Source organism: Tauraco erythrolophus, chromosome 8 (genome assembly GCF_009769465.1).
Source record: "Tauraco erythrolophus isolate bTauEry1 chromosome 8, bTauEry1.pri, whole genome shotgun sequence".
NCBI classification, from domain to species: Eukaryota; Metazoa; Chordata; class Aves; order Musophagiformes; family Musophagidae; genus Tauraco; species Tauraco erythrolophus.
Window position 1 is genome coordinate 26,464,993 of NC_141472.1, and position 13,709 is coordinate 26,478,701.

Below are 13,709 nucleotides of genomic sequence, written 5' to 3' on the forward strand. Positions count from 1 at the left end.
TGTTTGGCTTTAGGGTTTCCACAGCAGGCAGATTAATTTCCCCTCACCCAGTGAATGAAAAGCACCAGAACATCTGATCACTACCTAAACTCAAGGTTGGTGTGCAAAGATCACCCTCATGGCCAGAGAGCAATAGCAGTAGAAAGAAATGTTTTCTTATGTTACAGGTTCAAGTTTCAAGATCCCAGAGAGCTGGTAAGCAATGCATTGAATACAGATTTTGAGGAACTATATAGAGGTCTTCATGACATCCTCTTACATTTTCTGAAACACTTGATGCTTGAGACAAAGTGTCCTGAGGCATCTGGGCAAGACATTGCTGTTGAGAAATCACCCATTTCCCAAATCACATTCTGACTATTCTGCATAAACATATGAACAGAAACACACATTAGTAGAAAGATCTTTATGCTCTTTTCAGCAAAGGCTCCTACTACCATCACAGTATAGAGCAAAGAGTCAGAAACAGCAAAGTTGTGTCTGGAGTTCCCAACAGTGGGATGAAGGAAAACCTTTTTTAATACACTTATTGTAAATACTCATTCCCAACAGCGCATTTCATTGCCTTCAGACACCAGTAATCCCTGAGCACATAGATGAACGCCTGCAGGCGTGTGCCGTTTTATCAGAAGGCAAGCCTGCGCCCTGCCACACACACTGCACCCCAATGCCGTGGCACGCACACACGCACGCTCCCCAGCATTAGGAGCATGCCATGCTCACAGAACCACACGTGGTCTGTCCGGGTTACACATGCTTTCCACTCCCAGAGCTCAGAAATTAGTTCAGAGATAGAGGCAGTTGATAATCTGACACACACAAGAGACACTCCATGGGCATGAACACTGTTAAAATGAGGGGAAATGGACAATAAGATCCCTCTGGAATCTTCAACATCTAGAAATTATTAGAAAGTCCAGAGTGACCTAGACCCATTCCCAGCAGAAGTCCACGTGCAAAAGTAGTAACAAATACTCTCCAAAGGAGACCTAGTGCTTCCGTACAATATCACACCATTTCCTACAGGCTTACTGCAGATCGTTCTGTGTGCTGCTGAGGAGTAGAAGGCAACACAATGAAACTCCCAGGCACTGTGGCATTTCAGCTGCCCAGAACTACTTACTTCAGTTTACTTTCATGTTGCAGTTGTTTTTACAACAGCAATTGGCTCTGCCCAGTAAAATAACTGCACCCATTTACGTTGTTTCCAAAAGGAACATCATGCTGAGACAGTCAGAATAGGAACCACAGAGCAAATAATTATTGTAACTTCTGCCCAGCATAGCCCCCATTTCCTGAAAGGCCAAGTTTGTTTTAGTGCATCTCCTTCCATCAGCCTTTTTTTCTAAACATGAAATTCCCCAGGGAACCTTGACTAAATACAGAAACAGATGGTGACACCAGAGAAACTGCCCTCACATCACTCCCCTCTCCCTCAATACCACACATTTCATTGATCAGTTGAAAGGATTAAATTGAGCAGAAAACTTCCAAGAACTGCCAGGCAGCAAGGCTGAACTTCCATGGGAGAAGCAAGGGTAGCAAAGCAGAGCACAGCTCAGGGCTGCAGAGCAGTGACCTGCCGGCTCGGGGAGGTCCCAGCTCCCATAGGTACCACAGACAACGGAAAAAACCCTGCTCTCCTAGCACAAGAGTAAAAAACCCCTCAATTTTCAAACTGGGATCTAGAAAAGCTCACCTGCACCCAGAGACAAAACAGTTGAACAAACTGAAGCAACAAGCAATCACTGATTTGAAAAGAACACCTTAAAAGACAGCTAAGGAACAGCAGAGCGATGATTTCATGCAACTGCTTTCCATCGAATAAAGCTGGCTGAATACTGATGATACCATTAACTCAAGCCCCTGATATAACGAGAACAGCTCATCCCTCCCAATTCTTCTTTTAACTAGGAGTTTATTAGGGGGATTTGTTTTGTTTTTAAGTGGAGCAACAACAGCAGGTACTGAAAGAAAGAATAAAGTAGTAACGTAATGTCCCAGAGCTCCTGTATCAAGGGCAGGTCATTCGGATGTTAAACAAAGTCTCAGAGACCAGCATCCTCGTTCCTATAGCCTCAGTGACAATCTGTCCATGAACCAGCCTTGCCACAAAGTGCATAGCAAAGCACAATCCTGAAAACTGATCCCGTAACAGGGGGTTGTAATTTAAAAAATAAAGTTGCTTGCATACCAAGAGTGGTGTATCATCAGTACCGCCTCACGCTCACACCATGATGTCTTCCACCGCGGACATTAAACTCTAAGATGTCATTTTTCTCTGTTCACCTAACACTTGGCGCTTTGGGATCCTAGACTTGGAAATAAATAACACTTCCTGCTATCCATGATATCAAGAAATCAACTGAAGCCATAGATTTCTTTGGCCTTCTGTGCCTTTTTTAGGGTGACAGATCCCAGTTGTTCTCTCTTGTATTGACACACCTGTATCTATCTCAGCAGATGCAGCGTGCTGTGTCGGCAGGGGAAGGACAAGGGACATCTTGTACACTGTACCCCAGGGAAGGCACAGAGGCAGACAAGCAGTGCATGACCCTTGCTGCAGCAGCAAAGCACCCATGAACTAAAGCAGAGCATGTAGCCACCAGCAGATACACCCTCCTCATCAGCTACCCAGCTACTGAAAGCAAAGTAGGCTCCCAAGGACAAGACATAGAGCTCTGTACCTGCAGGTGCCTTTGCCTCTCCAGAGCCTTCCAGCCCAGCAGGAGACACGTTCAGGGATTGACAAAGGAAAGCCACTGCTCTGCAACTGTACCGTGCTTCAGAAACAAATCATCATATCCTCTTCTCCTCTTACTTGTGTAGTCTCGACTAACCTTGAATATTCATGTTCCCCCAGGATGTTCTCTGTCTTCTGGAAACTGCTTCTTCCAAGGCACAAGTGAGAACAAGCTGCCCCAGCTGTACAGAATTTGAGCAGACAGTTAGCAGTGCTGCCATTTTTCAGACAGCACTCACACGCTCCATTCCACCTTGAGCACGAACCTGCATAACTCTCAGGAGTAACATGCTCGGCAGGGGCTACAACCAGGATGAGTGCAACAGTTTTCCAGGAGTTATTCAAAGAGGAAGAATGCTTTTGGTTGGAAGACATCTTCCAGCATACAAAACATGCACACAGTTGTCCACTATTTCCATTACAGGATGTTTTTGTAATGCTTTATTGTGAATGAACACGGCTTTCTTAGCCTCCAGATCCACCTGTAAACACAATACTATGAGAGGCTCTTGCAGTGCCCTGGTTTGGGTAACTATTCCCAATCCCTGCTGCAGCCATTCTGCAAGGGGCAGAGATGTCTCAAAAACATACAACCCTGCACTGTGAGTCCAAGCCAAAAATCTCTGTGGGTGCTCTAAGTTTTTCAGCTATAATTATTGTGCATATACATACCTTTGCCCTCCTGGCACACTGAGGCTGTTCCCTGGGTATTAGGCATCCAAGCCTTGTGTTTTTCCTAGCGATGGATCCACACACTCCTAGACTTGGAAGCAGCATTGCGCTAAGCCAGCTCTCTTCCCAGCCTCAATAGCCTTTGTGGTTGTAAACCACATAGCAGAGATTGGGCTAGAAAGGCCCTTCATGATCCAGACAAAGCCAGGATCAGGTTTCAATAAACGCACTTTTCAACAGATTGATCTAGATGATCATGAATAAGTGATAGGACAGATATAGAGACTCAGCTAATGGATCAAGATTGGTGGGGAGGGGGAGTCCTTGACACCCTAGACCCATATGGGAAAGAATGCAACCTTGCTGTTTTTCTGATGTCAGGCTGAAATGAAGTCATACAGCCAGTCCCTAGGTTATATCTGATCAGCAAAACCTGGACCAGCTGCTGGAAGGGAGAGGGGCAGCCCAGGAGGCCACAGGTAAGAGAGAGACAGAAGCAACAACAGCTGAGCTGGCAGCAGCCAACATGGAGCAGCTGGGAAGAGGGATAATACCTGCAACAGCAGCAGCAAGGATAACAGAAACAAGTCTGCTTCTTGTAAGGCACAGGATGACACACTGCAGAGCAAAACGGGACTGGATTGTACCTGGGAAGGTCCCATCGTCCCCACAGAGTAGCCTATTGAGCTTCAGCAGCCTCTGCAAGCCAGGACGGCTCATGGAGCTTAGCACAAAGCTGCAGCCGTAAGTCCTGCTGCTCCAGAGCTGCAGCCTAGGCTGAGCCTATGACTCAGACTAGTTCTGCCAATTAGCAGCCCCATTCCTTACTAATTAAGGAGCAAAGTTCTCAGTCTGCCAGCAGCTCTGCAGAATAGCAGTATCAGGAAAAGGTTCGTCCATTTTAAATCATCTAAGAGCAGTTTGTCACTTCTGGTCACTGATGTGTATGCACCAATTCCCACCCCTCTTCTGCCTCCTCCTCCCATCTGTTCCATTCCTCTCTCCTCCCCCACTTTGGCTGCTGCACAGCTTCTCTTCTCCCCACTCTCCTGCACATCTCCCAGCTTCAGATATCCCCCCAGAAAATGCCTGGTCCTTGAAGGTAATTCTTGATTTTCTCAAAGAAGCAACTACCCACCACAGCAACCACACCAGCTCCTCACCATGAAAGTGGAGGGAGTAAACCCCCAACTGTTTCCACATACTTCAACATTGCCCTTCGCCATAAGCACAAGGTGCACAGAGAGGAGGCAGGTGGGCATCCTTCCAGACTCCACCGCAAGCTCTCTCCAGGCCCAGTTTAAGATGAGCTGCCCTCTGCAACTCTGCCGTGGGCTGTGGAGAGTCACTGCCCTCCTCAGTTGAAGCAACAGTCCTACACAGTTTGCAACCACCTGGGAACTTCTCACCAGCCTGAAAAACACATACTAAATTTAGTTCAGTTCATAGAAGCCAGCACCACTTCCACGCCTTCTCTACAAGCTCTTCCCCACCTAAAACTTGAATTAAAACAAGTCATTCCCTAGGGCGCGTTACTCAAGTGGATATCTACGGATGTGCATTCCCTGTCTCTGAACATCCCTGACATATCACAGCAAGGCTGGCTTTCTCACATCTTCTCTGTAGCCCTGAAAGGAAGGCAGCAACATGGCACGTGCAAAAGCCCAGCCTGGCCCCAGCAAAACTGTCACTGACCAGCTAGCAGCTCCATTGCGCTTCCTCTCCCTCTTGCCACCAAACACGTAGTGAGGCAGCTTCCTCCTCTCTCAAAGTTGGCCAGTGGCTTCAAGGCTGAAGCTGGGCTGATGGACAGCTGAGTGGTGCTCAAGGTCCACAGAGGAGAGCTCAAGGCCTCAGGAAGCCACAAGGACACAGCAGTCTATCTCCAAGCAGCCGCAATGCAAGGCATTCTGTAAAAATCTCACATGAAAGCTGCAATGTTTATTACACATAATTTGGGATTATGTCCAATACCTTTTTGCATCTTGCTACATCCTTGACTTCAATAATTCCCTGCCATGTGGAGTTCCACCATCTACTCACACATTCTATGGAAACGTACATTTTTCAATCAGTCTCATCGCTGTGAAGCAGAAAATCTCTTTTTCCTGCAGTCAGAGGTGGAGGAACAGAGGAATCCAATCCACCTTCTCTGTCTCATCCATTATTTTCTGCTCTTTTGCCATGTCTCCTCCTATTTGTCATTTCACTAACAAAGTAATCTCAGGTTTTTTAAACTCTTCACTTGAGACATTTTCATGGTGTTTGATTGTCCTCAGTGTCCTTCCCTCAAACACCACAAAGGAAGCAAGTGGAGTGCCTCTGAGCTGGGATATGCTGTCAGACAATCTGAAATAAGAGCGAAAGCGGGGAAAAGTGGGGGAAACAGCCCACGTAAGTAAGAAGCTGGGAGACAGTAAAGACAGTAGAGTCTATTTTTCACTATTTGCTCTTCTAAAATCAATGGGGACAAAGACGTGTGCTAGTAGCAGCATCCAACTACTGATGGCGATGGCAGCATTGGGAATAATGATGGAGACATGCAGAGTTTTAACAAACATCACTGGAAAGAACCCCTCTTGCATCACGCTGAGATGATGAAGTGCTTTCCCATATATCAGTAAACGGAAAGGACGTAAAACATTTAAAAAATCAACAGGTCCAAAAGTTCCCAGAGATCTGTCCAATAAAGTTTCTCACCAGCTGATACACATTTTTCATGGGCCTGGTAATGCTGAGGAAATTCCGAGATTGGAAGGGTCAGAGCCTAAACGGGGGCAATAGCGGGATTATCCCAAGTAACCATGGGTTGCTTAGTTGAGAACCCCAGGAAAAATATAGCGGTTTTTCCCTCGGCTTATTCAGCTTCAGGATACTCTAGCTTTAATCGTTGTCCAGTGCTAGTCAACATATAGAAAGAAGTCTAGCCAAAAAGACTTCTTCCTTCTTTGCATCCAAGTATAAGAAATAAATAGGGCAGTAATAGACTCTCATGGCATTGCTCATGTAGAACACAGTATTCTGATAAAAGTTAGCCCTTGAGGGGCAAACAGCAGCAAAGGGATCTCAAAACAGTTGTTATGAATGGAGAAAATCGTGACTAATCGAGGGAGTTTCTAACAACACTCTGCAGAAACAGGGCCAGTACTACTTCCTATTCTCATCAAGGACCTAAAATCAGAAGCGGTACTGACAGTACTAGCAGATGCCAACATCTGGTAGATCAGTAAGTACCCACAAGGATGAGACCATCAGAGCAGTGTGGATTCTACAGCCCGCTTGCTTGAACAAAATGGGATTAAAATACAGCCAAACTGAAAGGTCAGCTTCAGGAGAGAAGGAATGCAAGGAGTACTTCAAACGGAGGAATGTGTTCTGGAAAGTCACAGACACAAAGAGGATAGCCAATTGCTGAACAGAAGCTCCCAGGACATTTGGTTTCAACAAGAGCTGATGCATGTCTGGGATGTATAAACAGAAGTAAGGAAGTTTACTGCTTACTTATACTTTGAGGTGTGAGAAAGAAGCCTTCCAGAGAAAAATCTAAAAAACTCAGTCATTTTTGCTATTCAGAAAGATCCCTTGTAATGCAAAAGCACTTGTGAAAATGTTAATGTCATTATGTAGATTTGCCAGAGCTTGGGCTGCCCTATCTAGCCCAGACGCTGACGGCAGGGGGATCTCAGCAGCATGTGGCCCAGCATGGGCTGTGAACCTCATCTCGGTCCCTGCATACTCAGCTAACTGCACCCTGCGGAGAAGACGTGGCAGCCAGCAGTACTGAGACTACTGCTCTGCTACCTGCCGTCTCACCTTTGCCAGCAACCCAGAGGCAACCCGGTGCCGGAGAAGAATTTCTTGCAGACAGAGAAGTCGTTTGGGACGAAACGACTCTCACAAAGCAGAAGAAAAGTAGGACCCAAAATGAATGGAGCTGCCAGACACTTTAGAAATGAAGCAGGATTTATTTTACAACGTGGTTGTGTAACCACTTGAAGAAACTGCAAAAAGCGGGGGATCCTCCAGAAATAAGAAGCCTTTCCAGAAGGTGTGATTCAGCCAAATCTTCATCATTGGCTCAAGACGCAGATAGCAGGAATAAGCAGGAATAATTCACAGCCCCAGTCCTAAACCTAATTTCCACCTTCTCACCAAATACGCTGATCACTGTATCTACAAGAAGCCCCGCCACTGGTTCAGTTGCTACAATAATTACTGCATTTATAATGACAGGACCCGAAGAGTCCCCCGGACGCTGTGCCAGACGGTGCGTGGCAGACAGGCCCTCCGTAGGTGTTTTTCCTGGGACTCAGCTCTACAGCACTGCCAAACCGTGTGCCATCTCAGACGGAAATGAGGAGACAGAACTGCAGAGCTTAGGGTAACTGGAGGATAACCAGGAAATTCAAACTTGCAGAAGTTTCAGTCTTAATGATCACATTTAAATAGCTCACACATTCTCCTTAAAGCAAAATGGGAAATAAGAAATTACGAAACATTTGTGATTCTTATGTTGAAAAAAAAGTGAGGCAAGAAGTGAAACCAGAGCGGTACAAGGTAGTTTTGGAGGTAGCGATGGGGCAGGTGCAGGCTGGCCCAGGGAGACCCGGCTTCCTTTCATGTGGGGGCTCCCACCCTGGCACCCTGCGCCAGCCCACCCTCGCGCCGATGATAGGATCTGACAAGGTCGCAGCTCGCGCAGCCTGGCTCCAGACAAATGCCCTAAGGAGGGAGCTAACAGGACTCCCCGCTCTCTTCCGCCAGACACTTCTTCATGTCGCCTTTGGCACAAGAGCTTTCTCCCTCGCAACTGCTGCTCCAGAACAGGGCAGCCAGGCCCTTTTGCCCTGCATTTGCCTCTTCATCACCCTGAACAGTTTTGGGGAGATGCAGCTGGGATGGAGGATTCTGCATGTAGGAATGTCCATGCTACACCAGCCCCACGGAAGCCTTCAAGGACAGTGGTACTTCTTTTTAGCTGAACTACATAGACTACTTAAACAGAGAGGAGTTCCTCTGTTTGCTATTGACTCGGAAAGCATTACATACACAGTATGGATGTAAGTCAGCATTTCTCTGTCTCTTCCTAATCTCTCCAGATCCTCTTTTCTAAGAGGTCATGACATTCTTGGTAAACTAAGAGGAGGTCATCAGGGAAAGTCAGTGAAGCATGTGGTCCTCAGGGGAGGAGAGAGACTTGGTGGGAACACTTCTTCATGGAGCAGCCCCACTACAATGCTCTATCTACTGTTTCTTTCCAAGACGGCATTTTCCTAAGCCAAGGGTTGTCAATACGCAGGCACTTGCTCACTGTTATCTGGAAAGACAGCACATCAGTCATGGTCAGCATCATCCAAGTCAGCTGAACCATTTTCCTCATCTCAGATAAGAGTCTATGCAAGGATTCTCCAGCACATCCGGTCACGCTCCTCTCTCACAGGAACTCCACCTTCTCCCAACTGCAGGGAGCATGGGGAGGGCAAACCAAGCTGTTGAGAAACCTAATCCAGCATGCCATGTACGAGCCCTCACCACTCAGCACAAGCTGGGCTCCCGGGGAACACTGACCTCGAAATGATGCAGCCAGGCAGCTTCAACCGAGAGCTCAAAGCTAGTGAGAATCACATATGCAACCAAAAATCAGACCAGTCGTGTACCCACTGCACCCATGAATACAGCAGGCTCCACACTGCGAAGATGCATTCGCAGACAAGTTCCTTCAGTTCTTCTCCTTACCCATGTACTCTGTCTGCAAAAGTTTACACACATGAGTTTACACCAGGACTAAGGAGCCATCAGGCACCTGGAGGACAGTCTACAGTTGAGTATCACGTGGCTGGCAAAGGGCCACACTGTGCAGACTAGCTGATGGCTTTATGGAGTAGTCAGGCGCTTGCCAGTTGCATCAAGCAGTCAGCGCACCCGTGCAGCAGCCAGCGCAAAGCTGCCAGAGCAAAAGAGACCTGGCAGAGCTGCTTGCTCCCCGCCTCAACTTGGGGCCAAGAAAGCAGCTCAGATGCATGCATGGTGGCAGCTCAGGTAGCCCTTGTACTCCTCCATTGACTTGACCCTGAGACTCCCTGCAGGTCTGCATGTGTCCCTGGGGAAAGTGGCTCCTCTCCCCACCTCCATGGCAGACATCTCAGGCCACAAAGAAGAGGAGGGTTGTAGACAGGGGAGCATAGGGGGCAGTAAGTGAAGACCAGGCCAAATTTTATGGAGGACAGCTTAGACCACCACAGCCATGCAGGACATGAGCACGGGATCCTCCCTGCCTTTCTCTTCTTATGTCAGAAAGCTTAAGGACTTTGGGGGATTTATTTAACAACACAGATGAAAAGCATTGCATGTCACCAAAAGAGCAATGAGGAAAATTGTTTAACACTTTAAAAGCCAGCATTTCTAGGACAGTGGCACACGAGCAGAAGAACGGCATCTGTAACTCCACTGGACGCTGCTGCTCGGAGCAGGCTGACTGCGGGGCCATGCCAGCTGGTCACTCTGACTGGAGAGCACAAACAGACGGGATGGGAGAAGTGTCTCCTTTAACCCTGGCCACGACATTCCTGCTCCTTGGGGGGGAATTGGAGAGCGAGTCACATCCTATGTGTCACCCCACATCCTGCCCACATTCCAGACACGAAGGGAAACTATCAGCCATCACCACAGCCCTGGCCTCCAGGGCCCTTCCTCCCTGTTGGGCACAGGACTCACTGCAGCAGCCAAGAAAGCAGACAGCAGAGCACACACACCTTCTCGGCTCCTCTGCTTATGCCCATCTGGAGCAAAGGCATCATCCATCACATCTCTGAGCCATGCTGCACACCAGACCGCAGATGGTAGAGGCACACATCTTCGTGCCGTACCACTTGCTGAGGATAAAGACTTTCTAACCTGGCGCGCTTGGGATGCCGCAGGGGACGAGTAGTGGCAGCACACACCCCGCCAGCTCACCATCCCCGGGGTCAGCAGTCAGAGGAGGGCACAGCACGTGGGAAGCCCTTCAGCAGTGTCAAGCAGACATAGCCAGCCAAAACTTTTCGCCTCTTGGCAGAGGCAGGATGATAAGTAGGTTGAACTCATTGCTAAGCCATTTATCATAGATAAACTTGAAAGAGTAGGAGCTCCTTTGGTCTCCAGCATGCCGAGGAAGGAACTAGAGAAGCTGGGAAGACCCATGGCATCCCCACCTAACCCCAGACACTGACCACATGGTTAAGCGTGGTATCTAAATGCTGCAAGCACAGCATGGGAGCCCGCTAAGGCAAGACCAACAACATGCTGGCGTTTAAGCTATTCATTGTAAGGGATGACATGCATCCCCTGGGACAAGCTTGGCTTCTGCTGCAGCAGAAAGAGGTGGAGCAACTCCCTTCTGCTCAGGCATTGCCCTCCCACCAAGAACCCCCCACGGAGAGGGAGGAAGAGTGGCCGGGTGCAACAAATGCCAAACATTCCCGCTCCTGGGAAGCCATGTTCCCTTTCTCCCACCCCCACTGCCTTTCCTGCAAAGCAAAGCTCGATGCTTTCCCATGCACGCTCGTCCTGGCTCTCCAGCCTTGGCCACCTCGCTTCACCAGGGTTTAAGCCCGCGACTTACAAGAGATGTAAGACTCCTAGAGAGTCTCTGGCTTCAGGGCTGTCCCTCAGCCCTTCCTTGGAAATCCCTGTTTCTCCAGGTAATGGCAGAATCACGCCTGGACAAGCGGAGCTGGACATAGCAGGCAGCTCTCTGCTGGGTGCTACTGACTGAGACATCCAGGCATCCCCTCTCCAGCCTCCCATTCCCAGCAGGCGCTTCAGGCTCCTCAGTGGCTACTCAGCGTTGCAAGAGGCCAGGAGGTTCCTCGTGACAGAAGGGTGGGCATAAAGGCTCTGGCGAAATGGCTTTTTGGGAAATCCTGGCCTCCAGCTGATTAGATACAGGCAGCCCAGGCTTCCAGGAGCAGCAGGTTAATCAGTTAATGGCTGGGTGATGTTCTGCACAGGCCGCGGGGCAGCCCCAGCCGCACAGCCCCCAGGGCAGCCGCTCCTTCCTCGCCACGGCCAGATCTGGGAAAACATCTGTTCTGATAAAGAAATTGCTTCTCTGGGGAGGGGGCAGGTCGGAGCCCATCAGCTGCACCAGCCCACCCACAACAGGCTGGTCCTGGCGGGGGGGCTGTCAGTTTCCCCACCGTACCCAGGACGAGGCAAAGGCCAGACACAGGGTGTAATGACACGGAAACCAATTGGAGGTTGGAGAGGGGGGATGTCTAATGCCCCTGGCCCCAAATAGGAGGCTTTCAGAGTTCAGCCACAGACCTCAAGATGGTCCTGTCACTCCCCAGTGCCTGCTGTGCCCACTGCCAGTGCTAGGGGCAGCGCCTGCCAGCCCCATGGGCAACGGTGGGCCCACTGTTGCCCACAGGGCTGGCGAGGGCTGCCCCAGCCTTGCACTCACCTGCCCCCCACAACCAAAGGCCGCATCAGGCCAGGCTGGAAACCTATGTGTGCTCAGGCAAGGAAAGAGGCAGAGAGAATTTCGGAAGGTCTGATGTGTGCATGGCACCAGACCATGTGCATTAGGGCTGCACATCACTTTTCCCCTGGCCCTGGGCAGTTCAATGCCCCACACAGCTTTCCTTGGGTTGCAAACCCCCAAGGAAAAGGCACCACAGGCAGATGTGGGACCAGAGCCCACGTCTAACAGGTAGGAGCCTTGCTCTGGAGAAGCCCGCCCTGCCCGCCAGCGTGAAGGTGACTGGGCAGAGGCATTGAGGAGGCAGAGGACTGAGGCGGACGCTCGCTCCCATTGCACGCTTCCCGGTTCCCAGCCGGCTCGGCTCTGGCCCGGTGCCACGTGCGGCGAACGGAGTTGTGACATGCACACACAGGCAGGAGCAGGCTCCGGACCCTTAAGTGGCTCCGGGAGATTAAAGCAGCATGCGAACCGTCTCTGGGCAGCCATGACTATCATGCGACAAATCCTCTCCTCCTGCAAGCAGCCCTCGGCCTGAATTGCTGGAAGCGCGCATCACTCGGGATCGGGCTCCCGTAACCCCTTCGGCTCCTCGCAAGGGCTGCCCGGTGCCGCGCTGGGCCTGGGGAGCGCTCGGGGACAAAACCCGCCGCACCTCAGCGCTTAAGAAAAAGTGCAGCCGGGACTGCCCGGGGGAGGGGGCAGCGGGGGCGCGGCGAGCCCCGCGGGGAGCGCAGCATCCCGCCGCTCCCGGGGCGCACCCGGCGCGGGGCAGCGCCGAGCCCGGGCACGGCACCCCGGGACCTGACCCTGCCGGCCGGCCTCCGCCCGCCTCCCCCAGCCCCGGCGCAGGGGCGAGCAGACGAGCGGGCAGCCCCGCCGCCGCCGCCGCCGCGCTCCGCGCCCCCGCCGCTGCCCACCTGCCGGAGAGAGGCGTCCATCGGCGGTCTCGCCCGCACGGCGCTGCCGGCCGGTTCTCAGCGCCGCATCGCCGCGGCCGGCCACGAACCACTCGCCGGCCCCGCGCCGCGCTGGCTCCGCCTCGCCGGCCGCGGGCAGCGGGGAGCGGCCGGGCCGCCCCGTTCCGCCCCGCTCCGCCCCGCTCCGCCCCGGAGCGCAAGGAGCGCGGCGGCTGCGGCGGGGCTGGTCGGCTTGGCGTGTGCTTGAGCGTTCGGGAGCGGGGGAGCTGATCGCGGCGGCTGGGGAGGAGCCAGCGTCTCGGGAGGGGGATGCTGGAAAGGGTTTGGGGTGCGGGAGGCGCCGGCTGAGCCCGAGCGGCCGGTGCCACCCACGGACGTGCAGCGGGGAAGAGGGGCCGCCTCTCTGTACGGCTACAGCAGCCAAGCATGGGGTCTGGAACGACAGCTGGAATGGCAAACATTGTGGGATAGGGGTCCCTTCAGCGGGTCGGTGTAGCATGATACAGTGAGAGAGGCCGTTAACGGGAATCCTGACAGCACTTCAAAATTATGTCTCTCAGGTCCGGAACGGCTGGCGTAGAGCAAGAGACTGGGTGAAGTTTGTCAAAAAAGTGTGGCCAGATCATAGTCCACGAGTACCTACACTGTGGGGAAGTGTTTCCTGCAGTAATGAGAAATCATTCCCTTATTCTGAAAGAAAGAAGGAGATCAAACAAAGAAGGGGGGGAAGTTTTGGAGATTGTGATTTTTTTTTTTTTTTTTTTTTTTTTTGGTAAGTAATGTGCTTTTTGAACTACTTAAAAGACATGGGGTTCTAAGGGAGGTGACGGTATCTTATCCAACCTTTGTCACAAGATAAAGTTCCACCTAGGCCGCTGCAACAGATGCCAGTCTAACCTGTGACAGCTGCCCC

General features: G+C 51.1%; 1 protein-coding gene across 1 annotated transcript in view; it reads right to left on the bottom strand.

The window, feature by feature from the left end:
• The window catches only part of LOC104373597 (unconventional myosin-X), a 93,049-nt gene extending 80,232 nt beyond the window's left edge, over window positions 1–12,817 (bottom strand). The window contains exon 1 of the mRNA XM_086616155.1: window positions 12,797–12,817. Within this exon, the coding sequence (XP_086472281.1) occupies window positions 12,797–12,817 (21 nt within the window). The remainder of the gene's footprint in view (window positions 1–12,796) is intronic.
• Between the last annotated feature and the right edge of the window lie 892 nt (window positions 12,818–13,709).